At 57.1% G+C, this 23,563-nt stretch overlaps 2 protein-coding genes across 2 annotated transcripts in view; one reads left to right on the top strand and one right to left on the bottom strand.

Moving 5' to 3' along the window:
* The first annotated feature begins 1,107 nt into the window (after window positions 1–1,107).
* Window positions 1,108–14,437, top strand: CYTH2 (cytohesin 2). The gene is made up of 12 exons (XM_003269737.4): window positions 1,108–1,475; window positions 2,301–2,448; window positions 2,551–2,617; window positions 4,303–4,421; window positions 5,265–5,345; window positions 6,190–6,302; window positions 6,467–6,615; window positions 7,127–7,238; window positions 10,363–10,439; window positions 10,569–10,640; window positions 10,732–10,886; window positions 11,272–14,437. Exons 1-12 carry the CDS (start codon window positions 1,166–1,168, stop codon window positions 11,357–11,359), a joined length of 1,491 nt encoding a protein of 496 aa, XP_003269785.1. The 5' UTR covers window positions 1,108–1,165; the 3' UTR covers window positions 11,360–14,437.
* A 2,262-nt stretch (window positions 14,438–16,699) lies between these two features.
* The window catches only part of LMTK3 (lemur tyrosine kinase 3), a 28,905-nt gene continuing 22,041 nt past the window's right edge, over window positions 16,700–23,563 (bottom strand). The window contains 3 exon segments of the mRNA XM_030820981.1: window positions 16,700–17,225; window positions 22,272–22,409; window positions 22,568–22,703. Coding sequence (XP_030676841.1) covers window positions 17,209–17,225; window positions 22,272–22,409; window positions 22,568–22,703 — 291 coding nt within the window. The 3' untranslated portion in view covers window positions 16,700–17,208.

A 23,563-nucleotide genomic window follows, 5' to 3' on the forward strand; every position in this document is an offset into this window, starting at 1 on the left:
AAAAAAAAAAAAAGGCAAGAGTATGAGAGGACAAGGGGGACCGTGACGTGAGGGAAGCCAGAGAGGAAGAAAAGGCCTCTGAGATGGGAGAAGGAATCAGAGAGGTGGGAGGATGCTGAGGAAAGGGGAGTTGTCTTAGCGGGAGGATGCCCGGGGAAGGAGGAGTCTTAGGAGAATGCTAAGCTAAGGGGAGGAGTTTGGAGAAATGAGGGAGGAGTCTGAGCGGCAGAAGGTGCCAGGAAGGCCGAGCCTGTGCTTTCACTAAATTTCACCTTCCCCTGTTCCATTCCCCATGACCGATACCAAATAGCATAGCATTTAGAAAAAAGTAAATCTTGGCCAGGCGCGGTGGCTCACGCCTGTAATCCCAGCACTTTGGGAGGCCAAGGTGGGCTGATCATGAGGTCAGGAGTTTGAGACGCCCAACATGGTGAAACCCCGTCTCTATTAAAAACACAAAAAACAGCCGGGCACGCACCATCATGGTGCAAGCCTGTAATCCCAGCTACTCGGGAGGCTGGGGCAGGAGAATTGCTTGAACCCTGGAGGTGGAGGTTGCAGTGAACCGAAATCGCGCAACTGCACTCCAGCTTGGGCGACAGAGCAAGACTTTGTACCAAAAAAAAAAAAAAACCAAAAAACGGAGAAGTCTTTTGTTTCACCACTCCACGACTCCGAAGAGGTTGAGGGGGATGGGGGGGGCATAGATGGTGGTAAGGAAGGAGTTCAGAGGTAAGAAAGGGCTGAGAGGAGGAGAAATATGCGGAGAAGAAATGCAAAAGGAGGCCAAAAGCTGCTCCCGGTTGCATGGCAACCTTTGCGGTCAGAAGCCAGCATGGCCTGCTAGGAGGTGTGGCTTACGGAAACAAGCCAGTTCTAGCCCCGCCTCCTAGCAACAAGACAAAAAAAAAAAAGTACCGCCCCCTAGCAACGTGTCATCGGAGGCGGGGCTCGGTTTACCTAGACTCCCGGTGTCCAGGGCCTTTGAGCAGGCGCAGAGATGGCTGTATCGCGTAGCTCCGCCTCCGCGTAACACTTTTCCGGGGCTTCTCTTTGGAGAGAAAGCCTGTCAAGTGCTTTCTGTTGCTTCGGAGGCGGGGCCTGCTGCCCTGCCTGCACTCCGATTGGCCCCGCGGGCCGTCTACCTCCGGCCGGACATACCTACATGAGCTTTTTGTACGACTGTTGGCCCTGGAGGACGATCCTTTGGTGGCGAGGGCGGGGAGGACGAAAGCGCCCACTGAGGATTGGACGGTGTCAAAAAGAGGGGCGGTCCCTACTGAAGGGGCGGTTGGGCGACGAAGGGAGAGTCTTTTCAGCGCTGAGGACTGGCGCTGAGGAGGCGGCGGTGGCTCCCGGGGCGTTTGAGCGGGCTCACCCGAGCCCGCGGGCCAACGCGGATCCAGGCCCGACCGGCGGGACCGCCCCGGACTCCCCGCGGGCCTTCCTAGCCGCCATGGAGGACGGCGTCTATGGTAGGTCGGGGAGGGGCGGGGTCGGCTGGGAGCTGCTGGAGCGTTTTCTCCTGAACGTTCCGCCGCGAACGTTTCTCCCTGGCGCGCGCCGCCCAGAAGCGTTCGGCTCAGTCGTAGACTCGTCGCGCCGCTTTTGTTGGGCGCTGGACGGGCTTCCGGCGGGGCCCGAAAGCGGGGCGTTCCAGGCCATTGTTTGGGCTGAGCCTGTTTCCGGTGGCGGCGGGAGGGGCGGGATGGAGTGGTGGAGGCGAGGCCGGGGCGGAACCATTCCCGCTGGAGGGGCGGGCGAGCCCAGCGCCTGCCGGGGCCGGGGAGGGGCGCTTGGGTTGCGGGGAAGGGAGAATTCTTGGGGGGCGGGGGCCTTCGATGTCCCGCCCCATCTTCCCAACTCTCCCGAGCTATCATCAGCTCCCCCGGCCGTAGTGACTTTTCATGGACCCAGGAGTCCGGATAACCAGGTTCCCAGCTACCTCGCCAGTAATGGAGTCAGAAAACCAAGGCCTCAGTCCCCTTCCAAGTAATGGACCTAGAAGCCCAGGCCCCCAGCCCTTTCTTCCCTCAGACCTAAGAGCTCAGGCACCCATTCCCCTTCTCCCTCAGACTAAGGAATCCGGGCTCCAGTTCCCCTTGTCCCCCAGGACTCAAGAGTTTACAGCCCCAGCTCTTTCTCCTCTGCAGGGAGGAATCCAGGCCCCCAGCCCATTCTTCTGTGCAGACATAGGAAGCCCCTTACACATCCTGTCCCAGCTCTGTCCGCCCCCAGATTGCAGGAATTCAGGCTCACGCCCCTAGCACTGACTTTTAAACCTTGACCCCGATCCCTAGAACCCCCAGACCTGACTCCAGAGGAGCGGATGGAGCTGGAGAACATCCGGAGGCGGAAGCAGGAGCTGCTGGTGGAGATTCAGCGCCTGCGGGAGGAGCTCAGTGAAGCCATGAGCGAGGTGGAGGGGCTGGAGGCCAATGAGGGCAGGTGAGGGCTGGGGCTGATGACCTAGGGGGCGTGGGGTTGGCTGAGGCCAGGGATGCCCAGGCATTGACCCTCCACCCCCCACCCTGCTCTCTGCTCCTGCAGTAAGACCTTGCAGCGGAACCGGAAGATGGCAATGGGCAGGAAGAAGTTCAACATGGACCCCAAGAAGGTGCTTGGGGCCACAGGACTGGGATCAGCTGGGCAAACATCCAGGCAGGGGCTTCTGGCACCTCCGGGTTCCAGAAGCGTGATGGTGCCGGCTCTATTCTAGGGGACAGACTTGGTCCTAATCACTGGATTCGGATACTGGCTGTCCATTTGTTCTCTGAACACTGAACACTGACCAAGTGTTCCAGCCCTCCTGACTGTTTTGTCCCCTGCCCGGAAGTCGTCTTCCACTTTCTACTTGTATGGGTGCACTTCTGGTCCCAAGATGAGCTCGAGTCTTGTAGGGGCTATGGACAAAGTGACATGCACAAAGGAGAGTTGACCTCCCTCCCACAAAGGTGCCATGACAGAGGAAGGTATCAGGGTAGTGGACCTCTGGAGGAGGCAGGTTGGTGGAGTCAGGGAGGGCTTCCTTGAGGAGGGGACATTCAGGTCGGGTTTGAAGGATGAGTAGGTGTTCACCAGGTGGAGGAAAGGCTTTTGTTCACTTAACTCGTATGTGTTTGTGTGTGTGTGTGTGTGTGTGTGTGTGTGTGTGTGTGTGTCGGAGTCTTGCTCTATCACCCAGGCTGGAGTGCAGCGATGTGATCTCGGCTCACTGTAACCTCCGCCTCCTGCGATTCTCCTGCCTCAGCCTCCCAAGCAGCTGGGCTTACAGGCTTCTACCATCATGCCCAACTAATTTTTGTATTTTTAGTACAGACGGGGTTTCACCATGTCGGCCAGGCTGCTTTCAAACTCCTGACCTCAGGTGATCCACCCGCCTCAGCGTCCCAAAGTGCTGGAATTACACGCATGAGCCACCGTGCCCGACCTGTTCACATACTCATTTAACACCCATTTTCTGAGGCCTCTCAAGAGCCTGATCCTGTGTAGGGCAATGCTGGGGACCCAAAGAAGAATTAGATGCTGCCTTGTGCTCAGAGAGCCCTTGGACACCGATACCACAGTTCACAGTGAGATACGGCAGTAGTAGAGAGGTCTTCACAGCACAGACAGAGAAACCTCCAGTCTAGCCAGGGCTTCCAGTTCACAGCCCTTGAGGGACTGCGTCTGCTAACAGGTTGTCACGTTATTCCTTCCTGAAGCAATTGGAATTCTGTTCAGTCATTCAACAAACATTTATTGGCTGGGTTCGGTGGCTTATGCCTGTAATCCCAGTGCTTTGAGAGGCCGAGGCGGGAGGATTGCTTGACACCAGGAATTTGAGACCAGCCTGGGCAGCATAGTGATAACTCATCTCTAGAAAAAATATAAATAAATAAATTATCCAGGTGTGTTGGTGCATGCCTATAGTCCCAGCTACTCAGGAGGCCGAAGTGAGAGGATCCCTTGAGCCCAGCAGTTCGAAGCTGCAATGAACTGTGATCACGCCACTGCACTCCAGTCTGTGCAACAGAGCGAGACCAGGTCTCAGAAAAAAGAGAAAATGTACTGAGCACCTGTGCCTTGCCAGACCCTGTTGTTGGTGCTGGAATTAACCAGGCAAAGGCAGAGAGGGTAGGCCATGAGGTGCAAAGGCCATGAGTTGGGAAGAATGCTACGTAAGACCTGTGAGAAGGCTGAAAATGAAACCTGGCCCTGGTCTGTTGAGGGTGGGGGTAGGTCTGGATGCTGAGGTTCCCAGGGAGGTGAGCGGGGTGGCTTTCTGGCCCTCAGCACTGAGACCTTGTCCCCACTCACCAGGGGATCCAGTTCTTGGTGGAGAACGAATTGCTGCAGAACACACCCGAGGAGATTGCCCGCTTCCTGTACAAGGGCGAGGGGCTGAACAAGACAGCCATCGGGGACTACCTGGGGGAGAGGTACGGCCACCACTCAGCTCCCGTGGGGCCCCTCCCTCCCCCCCCCCGGGCCCAGCTCCTGCCCTCACACTGGCAGCTCACAGGTAGAACAGCCCTGCAGCCTTCCCGCAGAGAGGCCCTGGCACATCAGCCTTCTGACTGGACTGTAACAGAAGGGACTGACATGGGCTAGGGGAGCCTGCGGCCAACCGAGAGCATCTGAGGATGTGGGGCCTTCTGGAATTACCTGGGGGTTGTGGGGAGGCATCCATTTATGTCTGAGAAGGGTAGAGAACATCTCTCAAGGGTCATGGAAGCACGAGAACCGTGGGTAGACCATGGCTGTGCATAGGCACTGGGTGGCCATCTGGGAGCTGTGGGGACCGCTGGGCCCTTGTGGGAGCCTAGGAGTTGGGGGGTCATTTGGAAGCCTAGGGTGCATGGGACTGGACATCAGATGATTGGAGGCCATCTGTGGACGTCTGGGAATCAGGGATTTACAGAGATCTGGGGTGTGTGGGAAGCATCTCTGGGGGGTGTGGGGACTGTGTCTGGATACCTGGGGAGTGGGGATCATTTGAGAGAGGTGACAGTAGGTGGCATACATGTTTGCGGCATTTCTCCCAGCTGTACAAAGGTCTGGCCTAACCAGGGTTCCCAAGCCAGATATTCCTCCCAAGAGTGTGTTCTGAGCATCCTCCACCCTGGGGGCAGGCCTGTGTGGGAGTCCAGCAGGAAACTTCACCCTCCGCAGTGGGCAGCTGTGGTGCAGTAGAGAGGGCACGACTTCCCCAGGGCATTGCCCCCTGCCCATTCCTGCCCCATCCTTTCCACACTGCATGTGTCTTTGTCCCATCCTTCCAGGGAAGAGCTGAACCTGGCAGTGCTCCATGCTTTTGTGGATCTGCATGAGTTCACCGACCTCAATCTGGTGCAGGCCCTCAGGTGAGTGAGGGGAGGGATTTGGAAGGCCAGGAGTGTACCTGTCAGGGCCTTCCTAGTTACAAGTGACAAACCTTACTCAAGAAAAAAACAGGGCCGGGCGCGGTGGCTCACGCTTGTAATCCCAGCACTTTGGGAGGCCGAGGCGGGCGGATCACGAGGTCAGGAGATCGAGACCACGGTGAAACACCGTCTCTACTAAAAATACAAAAAAATTAGCCGGGCGTGGTGGCAGGCGCCTGTAGTCCCAGCTACTTGGCTACTTGGAGAGGCTGAGGCAGGAGAATGGCGTGAACCCGGGAGGCGGAGCTTGCAGTGAGCCAAGACTGCACCACTGCACTCCAGCCTGGGTGACAGAGTGAGACTCTGTCTCAAAAAAAAAAAAAAAAAAAAAAGACAAAGAAAAAAACAGAAACAAGCAAAACAGAAACAAAAACTAGGGAACTGAGTGTGTCCTGCACCATAAAAGTCCAGGGTTATGGCCTCCTTCAGGTATGGCTGTATCCAGGAGCTCAAATGGTGGTCAGAAAGTCGACTGTCTTTGCCTCTTGTATTTGCTACTGTGTCAGCATTGCTCTCTGCAGACCTGCTTACTTGATAACAAGCCTCAATCAACCCCCAGACCTGTCTAGTAAACTTAGCAGAAAGAGGCTATTCCTGTGCGGATTCACAACACTCCCATGGCCAATGCCCATTGGTCAGATTGGATCATGTAACCATAACCTGAAACAACTGCTGAGGCCGGAAGGTCGGGATTCCTCGTGGACCATTTCCTAACACAGGGACTGAGAGTGGGGACAGGCTCTCACCAGCCCTGGCATCCATTCCTGGCCCCTCCCTAACCCAGGCAATTTCTATGGAGCTTTCGCCTCCCCGGAGAGGCCCAGAAAATTGACCGGATGATGGAGGCCTTCGCCCAGCGATACTGCCTGTGCAACCCTGGGGTTTTCCAGTCCACAGGTGCGGGCCCCAACTCCTGGGTCCTGGGAAAGAAGAGACTTGGGCCCAGACTCCTAGGTCTGAGGGAGGGAGGGGGCTGGGAGCCGGGAATCCTGGGTCCTGGGGAGTGGGGGCACCGGGGGCTGACACGCCTGGGTCGTCACCACCTGCCCTGTCTGGTGCAGACACGTGCTATGTGCTGTCCTTCGCCGTCATCATGCTCAACACCAGTCTCCACAATCCCAATGTCCGGGACAAGCCGGGCCTGGAGCGCTTTGTGGCCATGAACCGGGGCATCAACGAGGGCGGGGACTTGCCTGAGGAGCTGCTCAGGGTCAGCCCCCTTCCCTGCCCCTCAGCCCTGCCCCTCTTCCTGCCACAGACACCCCCGCCCCACCTGTGGTCTCCTAGTGCCTGAGCTGTCTGCCCTCACCCCCAAGATGGCGCGATCATGCCAACTCGTGTGTGATCTTCTTCTCTCTCTGGCTGCTTCTCTTCTTGACTGTCTCTCTCAGGCTTTAGCCCTGACAATTTTGGCCTGTCTGTCTGTCTTCTCTGTCTCTGGCTGTTGCACTTTCCGGCCCTCGATTGGCCTCATTCCTCATCTGTCTGTTTCTCTTGAGGACGTAGCCGACTCCTCCACCTATCACCAGGGCATCTCTTCTTTCCTCCCTCACCTCAGCCTCCGTCCGCTTCTGTGCCTTTCACTTCTCTCTCCTCCCCAGCCTGCCCCTCTCTCTTCCCCACCATGAGTCATCCCATCACTGGTCTCACTGCCCCCCACCCTGAGTAACCCTGGGGGGCCCCAGGGGGCTCGAATGGCTGATGCAGCCTTCACTCCTCAGAACCTGTACGACAGCATCCGAAATGAGCCCTTCAAGATTCCTGAGGATGACGGGAATGACCTGACTCACACCTTCTTCAACCCGGACCGGGAAGGCTGGCTCCTGAAGCTGGGTACGTGCCCTCCCGACCCTGCTGGTCCCTCTGCAGGAGGACATTCGTGGGCCTGAGCCCTGGACTCAGCTTCTGCACAAACCTGCTGCCTGAACTGAGGCAAATGATTTGACTTCTCTGAACCTCAGTTTTCCACACCCAAAAAATGGGGCTGAAAATAAAATCAGGCCTGTGCGCTGGGCCTGGCCTGTAGTAAGTACTTCCCAACCCCTTCTCTTTACCCACAAACGTTCATGGAGCCCTTCTGTGCCAGGCCCTGAGCTGGGCTGAGGAGGCAGTGAGAGGCAGGTGACATTGTCCTTTCGTGGGAGAAGAGTTCACTCAGGCTTCTTTCCACTGTGTTAACCCAGCCCGAGGGAGCCAAACCCCTGGAACCTATTCCCCTTGGCAAGAACTCCCAGGGTCCCAGGCAGGACTGACCCCGCACTCCAAGGCATCAGGCCCAGAGCACTTGCTGATCCAGGTGCCATCCTTCCGAAACACCACCCACAGGCAGAAAAAAGTCAAACAGGCAAGGAAACCTGTCGCAGATTCTGGCTTCCAGCTGTGGAGGGAATAGCTAGGGCTGGTGCAGATGAGTCGGGAAACCCAGCAGAGATGGAGGGGGGAGTCTTCATCATAACGTGGCACTGGCACATTCAAGGTCGGTTAGCATGGATCAGACAGGATCGTAGCATGATGAGGGGTTAGCACGAGGACTGGAGTGGTTCTCAGACCTGGATGCACATGAGATTTGCCTAGGCACCTCGAAAACTCTGGTGGCTGGGCCATAGACTCCTGAAGTCAGACTCTGAGGAGCAGAAGGGCCATCAGTTATCGTTTAAGCTCCTCAGGTGCTCCCAGTGCATAGTCCAGGTTGAGAACTGCTGGCCTGGAGCCGTGCCCGGTAACAGTAGGTGCCACCTGTGTGTTAGATGTGGTTATAATGGAGACAGGGTGCACAGCTGCTCCAGAGAGACACATCTGGGGAGTTACAGTCCAGCACAGCAGTGGAGGCTTCCCGTGGCAGCAGGAGAACCCACAGGAAGCTTTCAGCTCAGTGAAGGGAGTCAAGGCCAGGCTTCTTGGAAGGAGGTTGGATAGGGCAGCTTTGGCCTCTGAGTCTTGGGGCCTTCCCCATGTGAAACTATGCTCTTAAACCAGGGCATCACCACCTGAACAGATGCCAGGGTTTCCTGGTAAATGTAAAATATGCAGGTCAGGCAGGGCACAGGGGCCCACCCCTGTAATTTCAGCACTTTGGGAGGACAAGGCAGGAGGATTGTTAGAGGTCAGGAGTTTGAGACCAACCTGGGCAATATAATGATACCCCCCATCTCTACAAAAAATAAAATTAGCCAGGCCTGGTGATGCAGGAGGAGGGTGTGAGCCCGAGCGCTCGAGGCTTCAGTGAGTCGTGATTGTGCCACTGCACTCCAGCCTGGGCAACAGAGCGAGACCCCGTCTCTATAAAATAAAAATAAAACAGGCAAATCACTGTCCAGCCAACACCCCAGTCCAGATCCCTGCATTTGATCCAAGGGAGGCAGACTGCTGGGTAAAATTGAGAGTCCTCGAGGTGCCCCTGGCAGTGAGCGGGCCAGAAAGAGAAGCAGGAAGGCGCCAGCATCACGAGGAACTGCTTCCCTCAAAGCTGCTCCTGTCAGGCCAGGCACGGTGGCTCAGGCCCGTAATCTCAGTACTTTGGGAGGCTGAGGCAGGCGGATCACTTGAGGTCAGGAGTTTGAGACCAGCCTGGCCAACATGGTGAAACCCTGTCTCTACTAAAAATACAAAAAGTAGCCGGGCGTGGTGGCGGGCACCTGTAATCCCAGCTACTTGGGAGGCTGAGGCACAAGAATTGCATGAACCCAGGAGGTGGAGCTTGCAGTGAGCCGAGATCACACCATTGCAAATCCAGCCTGGGCGACAGAGCGAGACTCAGTCTCAAAAAAACAAAACAAAAACTGCTCCTGTGAGCAGTAACTTTCCCATTTCCCAGATGAGGAAATTGAGGCTCATGCCTCAGTTTGGCTCTGAGCCCCATCTAAGGCTGCCCAGCCCCAGGGACACCTCTGGCCAAAGGGCCTCTGTTCCCTTTGTGCCAGTTAGAGAGAGGGTCCCCTTCCTTAAAAGATGGAAATACAGGAGTGGAGATTGGTGATGGTGATTGCTACTCCATGCCTAATAAAAGCCATTCTTACTGTCATTGTTTAACCCTGGGCCTACAAGGAAGCCAGCAGCAGGTCATTTTGCCGCAGGAAGGTGTAGGCCCAAGTGAGTCTCCAGGCTGGAGTCCAGAGAGTCCAAGAGAGTGCCCGGAGGTCACACAGCCAGTTTGTGCAGGAGCTGAGATGGGCCCTCACACCCACCTCAGACCAAGGACTGGGGATTTTGCCTTCTTCCCTGTGGGGGCCACCTCCAGGGGAGAGGCACTTTTACCATGTCAAGGGAGGACGCTCCTGGCCTAGGACAGACCTTAGGGGGTAGGCTGGGGCCCTGTACCGAAGCAAGGGGTTTTCAAGGCTGCCACCTGGGGCTCATGGCCCTTGGCCTCTCTGGGAGGGAAGAGCCCCGGCCATCCCCCCCTCGTGGATGTAACTGGTTTTCTTCCCTCTCTCTCCCTCCCCTCCCTCTCTGCGTCTTTCTCTCTCTCCTGTGTTTGCCTCTGTCCCGCCCCTGCGCATCCCTCCCTGTGCCCACCCTGTTTCTGTCGCCTGCGGCTCTTGGGGGTGCTCCATTCTCCCGCCTTCCCTTCTCCTGCACCTGGTCCTGCCTGCTTTCTCGCTGTCTGCCCCAGGAGGTAGGTACATGACCTGTCTTTGTCTCCCATCACTAGATGAGGGGAGGGGGCTGCCCTGGCGCCTTGGCCTCCTGCCCACAGGAGGAGGGGGCTGGGGTCTCAGGCTCCTGGGCTGGGACTGACAGACTCAGAAAACATGGAGCCTCCAGCTGGGGGGTGGACGATTCCTGGAGCCCCAACACGCCTGGCTCTGCTTGTCTGTCTCCCCCAATGCAGCGGCTTTGTCTAGGCCCCAAGAGCCCCACCTCTACCGCTCTTGCTCTGCTTCTCACGCCCCTCCCATCTCCCAGAGGCCCTGTCCCCCCGTTGAGCCCAGGCCCCCTCCCACCCCTTCCCTTTCAGGGGGCCGGGTGAAGACGTGGAAGCGGCGCTGGTTTATCCTCACAGACAACTGCCTCTACTACTTTGAGTACACCACGGTGAGCGTGACCTGGCCTGGGCGCTGGGGTCCTGGGAGGAGTGGCTGGGAGCCTGGACTCCTGGGGCTGAGGGAGGTGGGGCGGGGTGAGGACTTGGAAGTCTGAGTTCTGTCCACCTTGCTTCTTCAGGACAAGGAGCCCCGAGGAATCATCCCCCTGGAGAATCTGAGCATCCGGGAGGTGGACGACCCCCGGAAACCGGTAAGACCTTCTCTGTACACCTTCCTGCCAGGGCGGGGCCTCCTCTGCCTAGGGCTGGTTCTTACCTGCGCCCTTCCTCTCTCGTCCCCAGAACTGCTTTGAACTTTACATCCCCAACAACAAGGGGCAGCTCATCAAAGCCTGCAAAACTGAGGCGGACGGCCGAGTGGTGGAGGGAAACCACATGGTGTACCGGATCTCGGCCCCCACGCAGGAGGAGAAGGACGAGTGGATCAAGTCCATCCAGTGAGCCTGGACTCCTGGGCCTGAGGGAGGAGGGGCTGGGGGCCTGGACTCCTGGGTCTGATAGAGGAGGGGCTGGGGCCTGGACTCCTGGCTCTGAGGGAGGAGGGGCCGGGGGGCTGAGACTCCTCCTGGGTCTGACGGAGGAGGGGCCGGGGGCCTGGACTTCTGTGTGTGGGGGAGGAGGGGCCAGGGGCCTGGACTGCTGGGTCTAAGGGAGGAGGGGCTGGGGACCTGGACTCCTGTGTCTGAGGGAGGAGGGGCCGGGGGTCTGGACTGCTGGGTCTGAGGGAGGAGGGGCTGGGGTCCTGGACTGCTGGGTCTGAGGGAGGAGGGGCTGGGGCCTGGACTCCTTGGCCCTCATCCTGGGACCCCTCCCCTTCTGCAGGGCGGCTGTGAGTGTGGACCCCTTCTATGAGATGCTGGCAGCGAGAAAGAAGCGGATTTCAGTCAAGAAGAAGCAGGAGCAGCCCTGACCCCCTGCCCCCAACTCCATTATTTATTACGGAGCTGCCCCGCCTGGGTGGCCGGACCCCTGGGCCTTGGGGCTGTGGATCCCGGTTCCCTGTTTGGAAAATTCACCACCTCTAGCTCCTCTCTGTTCTTTGTAATTAATACGCTGTTGGTAATCTTATTAATTATTTAACCACTTGGCCTGCTGACCCCCTCATTTCTTGGGGTTGACAGAGTCGTGCTCGGTGGAGCCAGCCTGTTTCCCTAGACAGGGGCCTGGACCCGCCTGTCTCTGGGTGCTGCCTGGGCTGTCCTGGTGGGTCTGTTCTGGTTTCACCCTGAGCCCAGCAGGAGTAGAGTAAAGGGAGAAGGTTAATGCGTTGGGAGTCTGGAGTTGGAATTGGCCGAGGACAGAGTTTAGAATACAGGGGTTCAGGGTCAAGGTCTAGCATTCATTCTAGAAGTTGACAGCCATCAGCCAGTTACGCTACAGCCATCAGCTAGTCCCCATCTTTGCTTTCATGGGGCTTGAGGTCTTTAAGGGGCAGGAGATAAAGCTGGTGACGTGAGCTGGGCGAGGGCTTTGAGGACAACCTGGAGCTGGAAGAACATGCGACCACCTCAGTGAGGATCAGGGAAGGATGAGTGGGGAGATGGCCCATGTCCTACAAGGGCCTTGCTGATGGGATGTCCTGAAGGGCTGGGCAGCCTTAGATGGGGCCAAGAGGGCAGGACTATGGGCCAGTGCCAGAGCCAGGCTTGTCTGTTGTCAAAGGATCAGCCTCCTTTGAAGGACATTTTGTGTCAAGGATAGTTCTGAATGTCTCCTGGGATTCTTGACAGCCAAAGAAATTGGAGGATCGCCTCTATGAAGGTGAAGTCTTGGCATGTGGCATACCCCTGAATCCTGGGCTAAGGTCTGTGACCTTTTGCCCTCCAGTTGGGGTATGCGTGGTGTCCCCAAAGAACGGGCTCGTGGATCCCGAGAAGGGTGCGATGGCGGATTGGGAGGTCCCATGTCACTCTGCCATGCCCGCCTTTGAAGCTGAGGAGCTCTTTAGTTAAAAAAAAAAAACAAAAAACTACAAGTCCCGGCAGGGCCCGGGACCAGGACGCGGGTGGGAGAGGCGCCTATGGCCCCCAGGCGTGCTGAGAGTTGTAGTCCCTCCTGCCCGCTGTGTTCGCTTTTGAGCTCTCCGATGGGGTGCGGCGCTTCGGAATTTCGGCCTTGATCCCTGTCCCACCCTTGGCCACAGGCACCTGCCGGCCTGAGGGGCCCCGCGGTGCAGGTACCCTGCGCCCCTCTGCGGGAAGGTGGACTACAGTTCCCGGCAGGCTGTGCGGCGCCAAAGCCACGGTGACCCAGACCCGAGGTTTTCCGGGCGTCGCAGTTTCCCGAGACTCCGTGGCGGCGTTTGCCTTCTTTTTCTTAGTCGGATCCCGTACTTTTGTGGAGGGTACAGAGGAGGCTTTGACCTCCGCGGCCCCGGGGGCTGGTGGGAAATGGAGTTCCAAATGAGAAAATAGAATTCCCCACTTCTCTTTCCCACAGGTGCCAGGGAAATGGAGTCATCGACCCAAGAAGGTCGTGGGAGATGAGGTCCCAGGGTAAACAGCGGGTCCCGCCACTATGTCACCCTTTCCTGCCGCCTCCCCGGATGAACTGCGTGCAGGGCGGCCGGCTCCGTGGCAGGCAGAGGCAGGAAGACGCGCGGAGCCCGCTCGTGGCGAAGAGGGGAGTGCGGTGGGAGGGGAGGGCAGAGGCAGGCGGCCGGTCGCGTGGGGCCTGGGCCGCCCCAGAAGGGCCTCTGGATGGATTCTTAGCAGATGAAAGCCGTGCAAGGGCAGGAGGTAGGGGCCTGACGTGTTTGGATTGAGGTTGCAGGAGAGGCCCCTGGCTGCTGCAAGGAGAAAAATTTGGAGGCGAGCGGGGAGGTGAGAGGAGGCTGTGCGGTGCAGGATGGCGTGGCTGTGGAGGTGGAGAACGTTGGGCCACGCTAGGAGTCTTGAAAGAGGAGCCAAAAGGACTTGCTGAGAGCTGCGGCAGCTGGTGAATGACAGTGCCATGACTGAGATGGTCGAAAGGGAGTATTTTAGGGGAAATCAGGCATTCCGTTTTGACCAAATTAAGCTGGAGATGCCTGTGGAACATTCCAGCCAGGCTGCATCACTTCACACTGACCTTCAGCATTGCCCACAGTCCGTCTTCCCTCAGGACTTGAGGATTTTGCGTCCGGCTCCCTCCTCGCCCAGGACCCCCAAGCTCCCAGCACGCTTCTGATTTTTTTTTTGTAGTTTTTGTGTGTGTGTGTGTGTGTTTTTTTTTTTTTTTGAGAAGGAGTCTCGCTCTGTACCCTAGACTGGAGTGCAATGGCACCATCTCAGCTCACTGCAACCTCCACCTCCCAGGTGCAAGCGATTCTCCTGCCTCAGCCTCCCGAGTAGCTGGGATTACAGATGTGTGCCACTGTACCCAGCTAATTTTTGTATTTTTAGTAGAGACGGGGTTTCACCATATTGGCCAAGCTGGTCTCGAACTCCTGACCTCAGGTGATCCACCTGCCTCAGCCTCCCAAAGTGCTGGGATTACAGGTGTAAGCCACCGCGCCCAGCCTCAGCCTACTTCTTTCAGGTGGCGATGGTTTGGATATCGTTTGTCCTCACTAAAATTCATGTTGAGATTCGAGCCCCAGTGTGGCAGGTGTTGGGATGTGGGGCCTCATAGGAGCTGTGTGGTCATGGAGGTGGATTCCTCATGGATAGATTAGTGCCTGCGTGAGTGAGTTCTCACCCTTGGGAGTTTGGTTTTCTCTCCCTTGCTTCCTTCAGCACCATGTGATCTCTGTGCACACAGCTGCATCCTTCTGCCCTCCCCCAGGAGCAGCAGCAGCCTCAGGGATGAGGGAGGTCCTCAGCGAGTGCACCTGCCCAGTCTTGAACCTTCCAGCCATCAGAATCTGAGCCAAATCAACCTCTTCCTTTATAAAGACCCAGCCTCAGGTCTTCTGTCAGAGCAACACAAAATGGACTCAGCACGGGTCAAATTGTGTCTCCCCCACCCCCACAAAAAAAACTTTACATTAAAATCCTAACCCCCAGCATCTCAGAATGTGATCTTATTAGGAAATAAGGTCATTGCAGATATAATTAGTTCAGATGAGGTCATTCATGTGGGCCCTAATCCAATAGGATGCATGTCTTATAAAAGTTTGGACAGAGACACAGACGCACAGAAAGGACACCATGTGGAGGTGAAGGCAGAGATTGGGGTGATGCCTCTGCAAACCGAGGAAAACCAAAGCTGCCAGGACACCCTCGGAAGCCAGAGACCGGGGGCTCATCCTCACAGCCTCAGGAGCAGCCAGGCCCGACACCCTCATCTCAGACTTCTGACCTCCAGCACTGGGAGACCATCAGTTTTTGTGATTTAAGCCACTAATTTTGAGGTACTTTGTTATGTCAGTCCTAGAGAACTAACCATTCCTCCCTCAGACCCAAGAGTCCAGGCCCAACCCCTTCTTCCCTCAGACCCAGGAGTCCAGGCCCCCAGCCCCTCCTCCCTAAGGCCCAGGAGTCCAGGCCCCCAGCCCCTCCTCCCTCAGACCAGAGTTCAGGCCCAGCCTCCTCCTCCCTCAGACCCAGAAGTCCTGCCCCCAGTCACCAGCCCTTCCTCCCTCAGACCCAGAAAGTCCAGCTCTCATCTTCCCCCCGCTGGCTTGGTTCGTGCAGCACCCACCCTGTGGCAGGCGTCTCAGGATCACTTCAAGCACCAAGTCTCCCAGCAGGAGACTTATTGGGAAGAAGCTAAAACCTTATCCTCTCTCTCCCTTTCCCCAGTCCCCCAGGACTCACATGCGACCCTGATGCCGCCATCACCTTAACTCTGAGGCCGGAGTCTACACTACAGCCCCCTAACAGAGGGAAGGGGCTGGGTTCCCACCCCTTGCTCCTTCCCTCTTCCTGCATCCAAGCTACATCCCGCAAATACACCAGTGAACCTGGTACCAAGGTGATGGGGGACAAGTCGAGGCCAAGAGATCAGAGCCGCAAAGACAAACCCGGTCAGAGGGAAAAAGACAGAGTCAGAAACAGAATCCAGGAGAAACCGAGGACAAGAAATAGAGACAGCCTGGCGCGGTGGCTCACGCCTGTAATCCCAGCACTTTGGGAGGCCAAGGCAGGCAGATCACTTGAGGTCATGAGTTCGAGATCAGCCTGGCCAACATGGTGTAACCCCATCTCTACTAAAAATACAAAAAGTACCCGGGCCTGGTGGCAGGCGCCTGTAATTCCAGCTACTTGGGAGGCTGAGGCAGGAGAATCACTTGAACCCAGGAGGATTGCAGTGAGCCAAGATCACCCTACTGCACTCCAGCCTGGGCGACAGAGACTCCGTCTCATAAAAAAAGGAAATAGAGACAAAAGCACAAGGCAGAAGGACATAATCGAAACAGGAGGAGGTGACAGGGAGTCACAGACAAGGAGAAAAATGTGGAGGCAGGGAGGAACTCGAGACAAAAACATCGAAGTAGAATTAGACAGGGAGGAGGAGGCCGAGAGCAAGAGACTCAGATGGGGAGACAGAAAATCTCCAGATCAGATGGAGACCAAAACTGCGGCAGGGTGAGACAGGGAGCCAGAAGGATGGAAATGAGAGAGAGCCACACAGAGAGGTGCGGTTAGGGTAAAGGCAAGGGATGAGAATGTCAGCGAGGTGGGCGGTCGCATGGAAAAACAGGTAAACTGAGGCAGTACCACGGTGGGCGGGGAGGTAGACCCTGAACTTCAAGGAACAGGCAGTGCCGACCTGACGTGGGCGGGATGTGATCATGATCCAGTGTGGGCATGAGCAGGTCATTTCTGAGTCCCGGCCCCACTAGCCCCTGGCCCTGGGATAGCGTCTGGCCACCACCACAGGCCACCTTGCAGAAACGTGGCTCTGACCACAGCCTGCACCTTCCCCACCAGACCCGTGGGCTCCTTATGGTTTGTTTTTTTGTTTGTTTTTGAGATGGAGTTTCACTCTGTCGCCCAGGCTGGAATGCAGTGGCATGATCTCGGCTCACTGCAACCTCCGTCTCCTGGGTTCAAGCGATTCTCTTGCTTCATCCTTATGGCCTCTTGAGCCAGCAGTGCTGCTGCTGCAGCGGCCGAGGTCGGGCGATGTAAACACCAGGCGCAGAGCAGGGATCCGGAGAAGCAGAGAAGCCGGGCCTTCGCCACTGTGCAGGAGTTTCTGCCTCTCTTAGCATCGATGTCCCATCTGCCATGCGGGCCTGGCTGTGAGGATGGGACTTCTCAGGGTCGCACTCGCTCCCTGCATCCTCCCCTCCTCACCTCGCGAAACACGCACAGGCCCCGTGTTCCTCCAAAAAGTTGTTTTTGTCTTTTTTAAATAATGTGAAAATGCCACGCGAAGGTTTGAACCAGAGGCCCCTCCAGGGGCCGGGCTGGGGAGGGAAAGGGGAGACGCGAAATGGGGGGTCCGGGTCCCCGAAGCCTGCGGCCCCTGTCTGGGGCCAGGAGTGGGTGAGGAGGGACCTCCGCTGTGTCAAGGGGCCCCAGGCCCAAAAGAGTTCAGTTCAGTTCCGAGAAAGGCGGCTCTCTATGGAGGGGCGGCGGGGGTGGGGATTCCTGCCTCATTTGGCACCGAGGGGGTCAGGGGGGTCAGGGGAGCCATCTGGGGGGCTGGGGGGCGGGGGGCCGGGGCCTCCCGTTTGGCACATGGTGGGGGAGGGGGAGGGGGAGGGCCCAGCCTCGGGGGCCTCCCCGGAGGCGGCGTCTGCGGTGGTGGCAGTGGCGCCGTCGTCCACAGAGGATTCCATTCTCAACCCCTCTTCTGAGGGTGCAGGGGGGTCGGGTCTTCGGGGAATCAATTCTCCACGGGGCCTGAGGATGGACAGAGGAGAGAGAGAAATGAAATTACTATGGGGACAGCCCCATGGCTTCTAAGTCACTCAGTGGAAAAGAAAAGCCCTCACCCACAGGGGCCCAAAAGATCTGCTCTGTTCCCTCTCTACCCCTCTTCACCTACCCCTCTTCTCCAGCCACTGGGCCTCACTTACCCCTCTTCTCCCCTCTGCTCCTAGGGGTCCTCACCTACCCCTCTTCTCCCTTCTGCTCCAGCCACTGGGCCTCCTGCTGTTCCTCCAGTGCTCCCAGCAAGGTCCAACCCCAGGGTCTTTGCACGTGCTGTTCCTGCTGCCTGGAACATTCTTCCCACATGACTCAGGCCCCACCTGCAACGTTCCCTCCACAGAGTCCTTCCCCAACCATACTGAATCAAGCAGTCACCCCTGCACACTCGTCTTTCTCGCTCATTTCCCTCTGACTGCTTTGCGTTTGTCATTCTGGGATGACCCTGTCCTTGGTTTTGTTGTTGTTGCTGCTTTGTTTTATTTTGAGACGGATTCTCACTCTGTCGCCTAGGCTGGAGTGCAGTGGCGCGATCTCGGCTCACTGCAAGCTCCGCCTTCTGGGTTCATGCCATTCTCCTGCCTCAGCTTCCTGAGTAGCTGGGACTACAGGCGCCTGCCACCACGCCTGGCTAATTTTTTGAAGTTTTATTAGAGCCGGGGTTTTACCGTGTTAGCCAGTATGGTCTCGATCTCCCGACCTCGTGATCCACCCCCCTCAGCCTCCCAAAGTGCTGGGATTACAGGCATGAGCCACTGCGCCCGGCCGACCCTGTCCTTGTTTTTTTGGTTTTTGTTTGTTTGTTTTGAGACGGAGTCTCGCTCTGTTGCCCAGGCTGGCATGCAGTGGCGTGATCTTGACTTGCTGCAACCCCCGCCTCCCGGATTCAGGCAATTCTCCTGCCTCAGCTTCCTGAGTAGCTGGGATTACAGGTGCCTGCCACCACACTTGGCTAATTTTTTTTTTTAAGATAGTCTTACTCTGTCGCCCAGGCTGGAGTGTAGTGGCACGATCCTGGCTCACTGCAACCTCCACCTCCCAGGTTCAAGCAATTCTCCTGCCTCAGCCTCCCGAGTAGCTGAGATTACAGAGGTGTGCCACCACACCCAGCTAATTTTTGTATTTTTAGTAGAGACGGGGTTTCACCATATTGGCCAAGCTGGTCTCGAACTCCTGACCTTGTGATCCACCTGCCTCAGCCTTCCAAAGTGCTGGGATTACAAGCGTGAGCCACCACTCCCAGCCCACCTGGCTGATTTTTGTATTTTTCATACAGGCAGGGTTTCGCCATGTTGGCCAGGCTGGTCTCGAACTCCTGACCTCAAACGATCCACCCGCCTCGGTCTCCCAAAGTGCTAGGATTACAGGTGTGAGCCACCATGCCTGGCCTACCCTGTCCTTGTTGAAGAGCTTCTTGTCTCCTTGTTCCTATAGAATGTAAGCTCAATGATGACAGGGGCTGTGGTCACTGCTGTGTCCCCAGCATCCCATCTAGCACAAAGCACCCCTTTTCCCTGTGAAAAGAGCTCTCCTCAGGAACTCCAACCAACCTTTCCTATGACTCTAGATCTGACTTCCCTGGGCGAGCAGAATGAAAGCCCCATCCATTGTACAGACTAGAAAACTAAGGTCTGGGAGGTGCAGGTTCTCGCTGGGGGCCTCATACCAGGCTCCCTCATGGTCCACCCTGTGCTTCTTACCTGGGGAGCCTGGGTCAAGTCACTGCCTCCCAGTTCCTGAGCTTCAGTTTTGCTCTTTCAATGGGAAGCATGACCTTCATGCTTCATGGAGACTTTGGGGTATGTGGCATCTCTTAGTACCCAGTAAATGTTTGCTAAGTGGGCAGAGCCACACTGAGCAGCGCAGAGGAGAGGACCCGCCTCAGGCCCCCACGCCATGGTCTTGGGAGCCAGACAGGCTCAGCAGCTCGCAGCCTATGCTGCCGCAGGAATATTTGTCAACTGAGCGAAGGGATTTGGGGTTTGGCACAATCGCGCCTTCCGTCTCCTCTCCTGGTGATTAAAGGTGAAGCCATTCTCGCTTGCCGGCCCTGCCAGCTCAGCCCTGACTCACCACTTGGCAGTGTCCCCATACCCTGGAATGCACCCCCACCCTGTCCTCACAGAGGCCCTGAGATGATGGCCTAAGGGAGGAAGTGACATTCAGAGTGAAGCCTGAGGATGCAGCCAAGTGAAGGAAGAGTCAGCCCCCAGCCCTGTCCCGCCTGCCCTTGACTCTCTGCCCTGTCCAACCTCTCCATTCCCATGGCCCTGGCTCACTCCTTTCCTCAGCCTTTCCCCAGCCTCTCAGCTCCCATTCTTGCCCTTCTGCCCCCAAGAGACCCCACAGCAGTCTTCCTACACCCAACATTGACTTCCCTCCCCTGCTTATAGTCCTCCATGGCTCCCTAGCACCCCCAGGACAAAGTCCCAGCTCCTCAGTGCACCCCCTGCCCTCTCTCCTCAGCCCTCCATGCGCTGTAAGTAACCCTCAGCCACACCAGTGTCCTTCTGTTCCTTGAGCGGGCCAAGCTCTCTCCTGCCTCAGGCCCTGTGTGCAAGCTGTCCCCTCTGCCAGCATGCCGTCCCCTTCCCCTTCACCTAGTTAATGACAACCAACCCTTCCAGTCCCCAGTTAAATGACACTTTTTTTTTTTTTTTGAGATGGAGTTTCGCTCTTGTTGCCCAGGCTGGAGTGCAATAGCTTGATCTCGGCTCACCACAACCTCCATCTCCCAGGCTCAAGCGATTCTCCTGCCTCAGCCTCCCAAGTAGCTGGGATTACAGGCATGCGCCACCATGCCCAACTAATTTTGTATTTTCAGTAGAGACAGGGTTTCTCCATGTTGGTCAGGCTGGTCTTGAACTCCTGACGTCAGGTGATCCGCCTGCCTCGGCCTCCCAAAGTGGTGGGCTTACAGGCATAAGCCACCGCGCCCGGCCTTAAATGACACTTCTAAGGGGAAAACAAAGCCCTTTCCTCTTGTCATCTGCTTTCTCTGCAAGCCTGAGTTTGCAGTTATTCATTTGTCATAGCAGTGTGTGGTCAGCGTCTGCAGAGAGGGCCAGGCAGGCTGACCCGTCTTGCTCCACACTGAAGCCCCTGTGCCCAGCATGGCGCCTGCATGCAGAAGATGATCAGAAAACATTGACTTAATGAAGTGCAGTAATAGCTAATAATAATAATAGCTAATGGGGCCGGGCACAGTGGCTCATGCCTGTAATCCCAGCTGGGAGGCTGAGGCGGGCAGATCGCCTGAGGTCAGGAGTTCAAGACCAGCCTGTCCAACATGGTGAAACCCCATCTCTACTAAAAATACAGAAGTTAGCCAGGTGTGGTGGTGGGTGCCTGTAATTCCAGCTACTCAGGAGGCTGAGGCAGGAGAATCGCTTAAACCTGGGAGGGGGAGGTTGCCGTGAGCCGAGATCATGCCATTGCACTCCAGCCTGGGCGACAAGAGCAAAACTCTGTCTCAAAAATACTAACTAATTAACTAAATAATAATAATAGCTAATGGTTAGAGACTGCTGCTGCACCAACAGGCTCCGTGCTGCATACACGGGAGGATTAAGTCATATAATTCCCTCAGCAATCTCACGAGTTAGATCTTGTTATCATTCCCACTCTACAGATGAGGGAACTGAAGCACAGAGAGGGAAAGCGACTTGCCCCAGGTCACACAGCTAAGAAATGGCAGGGACAATATCTGGACTCAGGCAAGATTGGGGAAATAGGAGTGAAACCCTCCAATGGCGCCTTCTACCTTAGCTCTGACACCCGGGAGCACCACCTGTCCCGCCGCGCTGGGCACAAACCCTGGGTACTGGGGTGTTCCCTGGCTCGGCAGCAGAGGGCAGCAGAGAGCCCAGTCCCGTTCCAGTCCTGCGCTGGGACCTGCCTGTGTGCCCTCCTTTCCCAGAGAGTGGCCTTAGCATCGCTAAGAGTTGGAAACTAGGGGCGACATGACCCCTCTCCCAAGGTGGCCACGAGGATTAGCGATATGGCGCATGTGAAATGCCAGGAAAGAAACCTGACCAATGTTCACTACTGGAGAGGGCACAGACTCAGAGGCCGCGCAACTGTGGGTTTGAATCCCAGCTCCTCACTTCCCTCTGTGCCTCAGTGTTCTCTTTTGTAAAATTGGGACCAGACTGGCCAGGCCCGGTGGCTTACGCCTGTAATCCCAGCACTTTGAGAGGCCGAGGCGGGTGGATCATTTCAGGTCAGGAGTTGGAGACCAGCCTGGCCAACATGGTGAAACCCTGTCTGTAGTAAAAATACAAAAAAAGTAGCTGGGCGTGGTGGTGCACGCCTGTGAACCCAGCTACTTGGGAGGCGGAGACACGATAATCGTTTGAACCCAAGAGGCAGAGGTTGCACTGAGCTTAGATTGCACCACTCCCTCCAGCCTGGGCGACAGAGCGAGACTCCGTCTCAAAAAAAAAAAAGAAGAAAAAAGAAATGAGGACGAGACTAGAATCCACCCCATGGGATCGCAATGAACATTAAATGGGTTAAACTGTGGTGAGGCACTGCAGGGTCCACGCGAGAGCAGCGGTGCCGCTGTTACTGCTCTCTAACCCCCAGCTGTGTCCTCCCTGCTCTGGTTCACACCAACCGGCTTTGAGCACTGTGGGTTTCTCTCTCCTTGTCTGCCCTTGAGCACCGTGTTCCCCCAACGGAGGTGGGATCAGGATCCGGCAAGTGCCAGGCCGGAGTCTGAGCCCAGAGATGGGACAAAATGGGCAAGAGTTGGGGGTGGGGGTAATCCCCACAGAAGGCGAAACTGAGGCTCGGAGGTTGGGGACGGCCAGCCTGCCTGCCTACGACCGTCTGATGGACATCGCCTGGTCTGAGCTGGTTACAGAGCTGGGTGGGGTGTCTGTTGACTGAGAGGGGAGAGAGAAGAGACTGGGAAGAGAGAGGCAGGGACATTGAAAGATGGTCACAAGAAGTTGGCAGTGGAACATAGGGGGACAGAGATGGGCAGAGGAGGGGGCAGGGCCGAGGATATGGTACCTGCGGGCCGGGCGTCGGGGGCCCGGGCGGGTGGCCCCGGGGTCTCCAGCGCAGGCGAGACGGAGAAGCGGGAGAAGCACAGCGGGGGGCCTGGAGGGGGGAGGAGGGGGAAATCCTCCGCCCACTCGAAACTGCCTCCTGCGGCAGAAGGAAAGACCGCGGTCAGGCCGCAGGCACCTGCGGCACTCCCGTCCTCTGGTCCCGCCCCTCCCGACCAAGCCCCTCCCACCCAATAGACCCCGCCCCGTCCGCCCCATGGCTCCCGCCCCCTCCCACCCCATTGGGCCCGCCCTCACCAAAGCCGCTGTCGTTGCTGGGAAACCCATCTCCGGGGGTGGCGGGGTGGGGAGGCGTCGGGGGCGCTGGAGGCGTTGACGGGTCCGTGTCCCCCTCGGGGGGGGCCTGGACGCTCAGCTCGTTGGTTGGCGTCTCCTGTGAAGGCAGATTAGGGGGAAGCCAGAGGGGACAAACCTTCACGTCCCATTTACCGCATCTCCCAAAAGCAACAAAACCGGCTAATATTTCTGGGGCTCTAGGAATCCCAATTTGTAATCACTGACTCGCACGCTCTGCAGAGGTGGCTGGAGCCCCTAATCTGGCTTCGAAGCCTTGGGCCAGCCTTAACCTCAGCCTGGCCCGAGGCTCCTTACCTGACAGCGGAGCCCCGCGCACAGCTAAGTAGCCCAACGCAGGGATCCTCTCCTGGCTCATTAACGCGAGGCCTCCACCGGATCCCCTAACCCAAAGCGATCTCCATAAGCCCCACCCCGTCCCCGTCAGTCCCACCCACCTCTGAGATCTTGACCTGCTTCAGTGGCCCTCCCAACCCCTGCCCCATCCTAAGCGCATCCCGTGCTGGACGCAGTGACCCTGCCCCTGAGCCCTCCCTCAGAAGTAGACCTGCTCCCGCCCTCCAAGTCCCACCCCTCTGAAAACATTTCAGTGGCCCAGGCCCCAGTTCTTGGCCTTGTTTCCATTCCTCTCGTAATCTCAGCCCAGTATGCCCGCCCCAGGTTCATCCAGACAGGGTGCCAGTTCCTCAGCACCACTCGCCCTCCCTTTTTCTCTTCAACGCCATCTCCTGTGTTTTTCTTTTTGTTTTAGACAGAGTCTCACTGTCGCCCAGGCTGGAGAGCAGTGTTGTGATCATGGCTCAATGCACCTTCAACCTCCCGGGCTCAAGCGATCCTCCCACCTTAGCCTCCCGAGGAGCTGGGACTACAGATGCGCACCACCACACCAAGATAATTTTTTTCTTTTTAAGAGATGAGGTCTCGCCGTTTTGACTAGGC

Source organism: Nomascus leucogenys, chromosome 10, assembly GCF_006542625.1.
Source record: "Nomascus leucogenys isolate Asia chromosome 10, Asia_NLE_v1, whole genome shotgun sequence".
Classification (NCBI taxonomy): domain Eukaryota; kingdom Metazoa; phylum Chordata; class Mammalia; order Primates; family Hylobatidae; genus Nomascus; species Nomascus leucogenys.

Excerpts from the sequence above, each read along its gene's own strand:
- CYTH2 (XM_003269737.4), top strand. The coding sequence starts at position 1,166 with ATGAGCTTTTTGTACGACTGTTGGCCCTGGAGGACGATCCTTTGGTGG. Across the intron at positions 6,303-6,466 it reads TGGGGTTTTCCAGTCCACAG|ACACGTGCTATGTGCTGTCC; the intron begins GTGCGGGCCCCA and ends TGTCTGGTGCAG. Across the intron at positions 10,887-11,271 it reads GAGTGGATCAAGTCCATCCA|GGCGGCTGTGAGTGTGGACC; the intron begins GTGAGCCTGGAC and ends CCCCTTCTGCAG.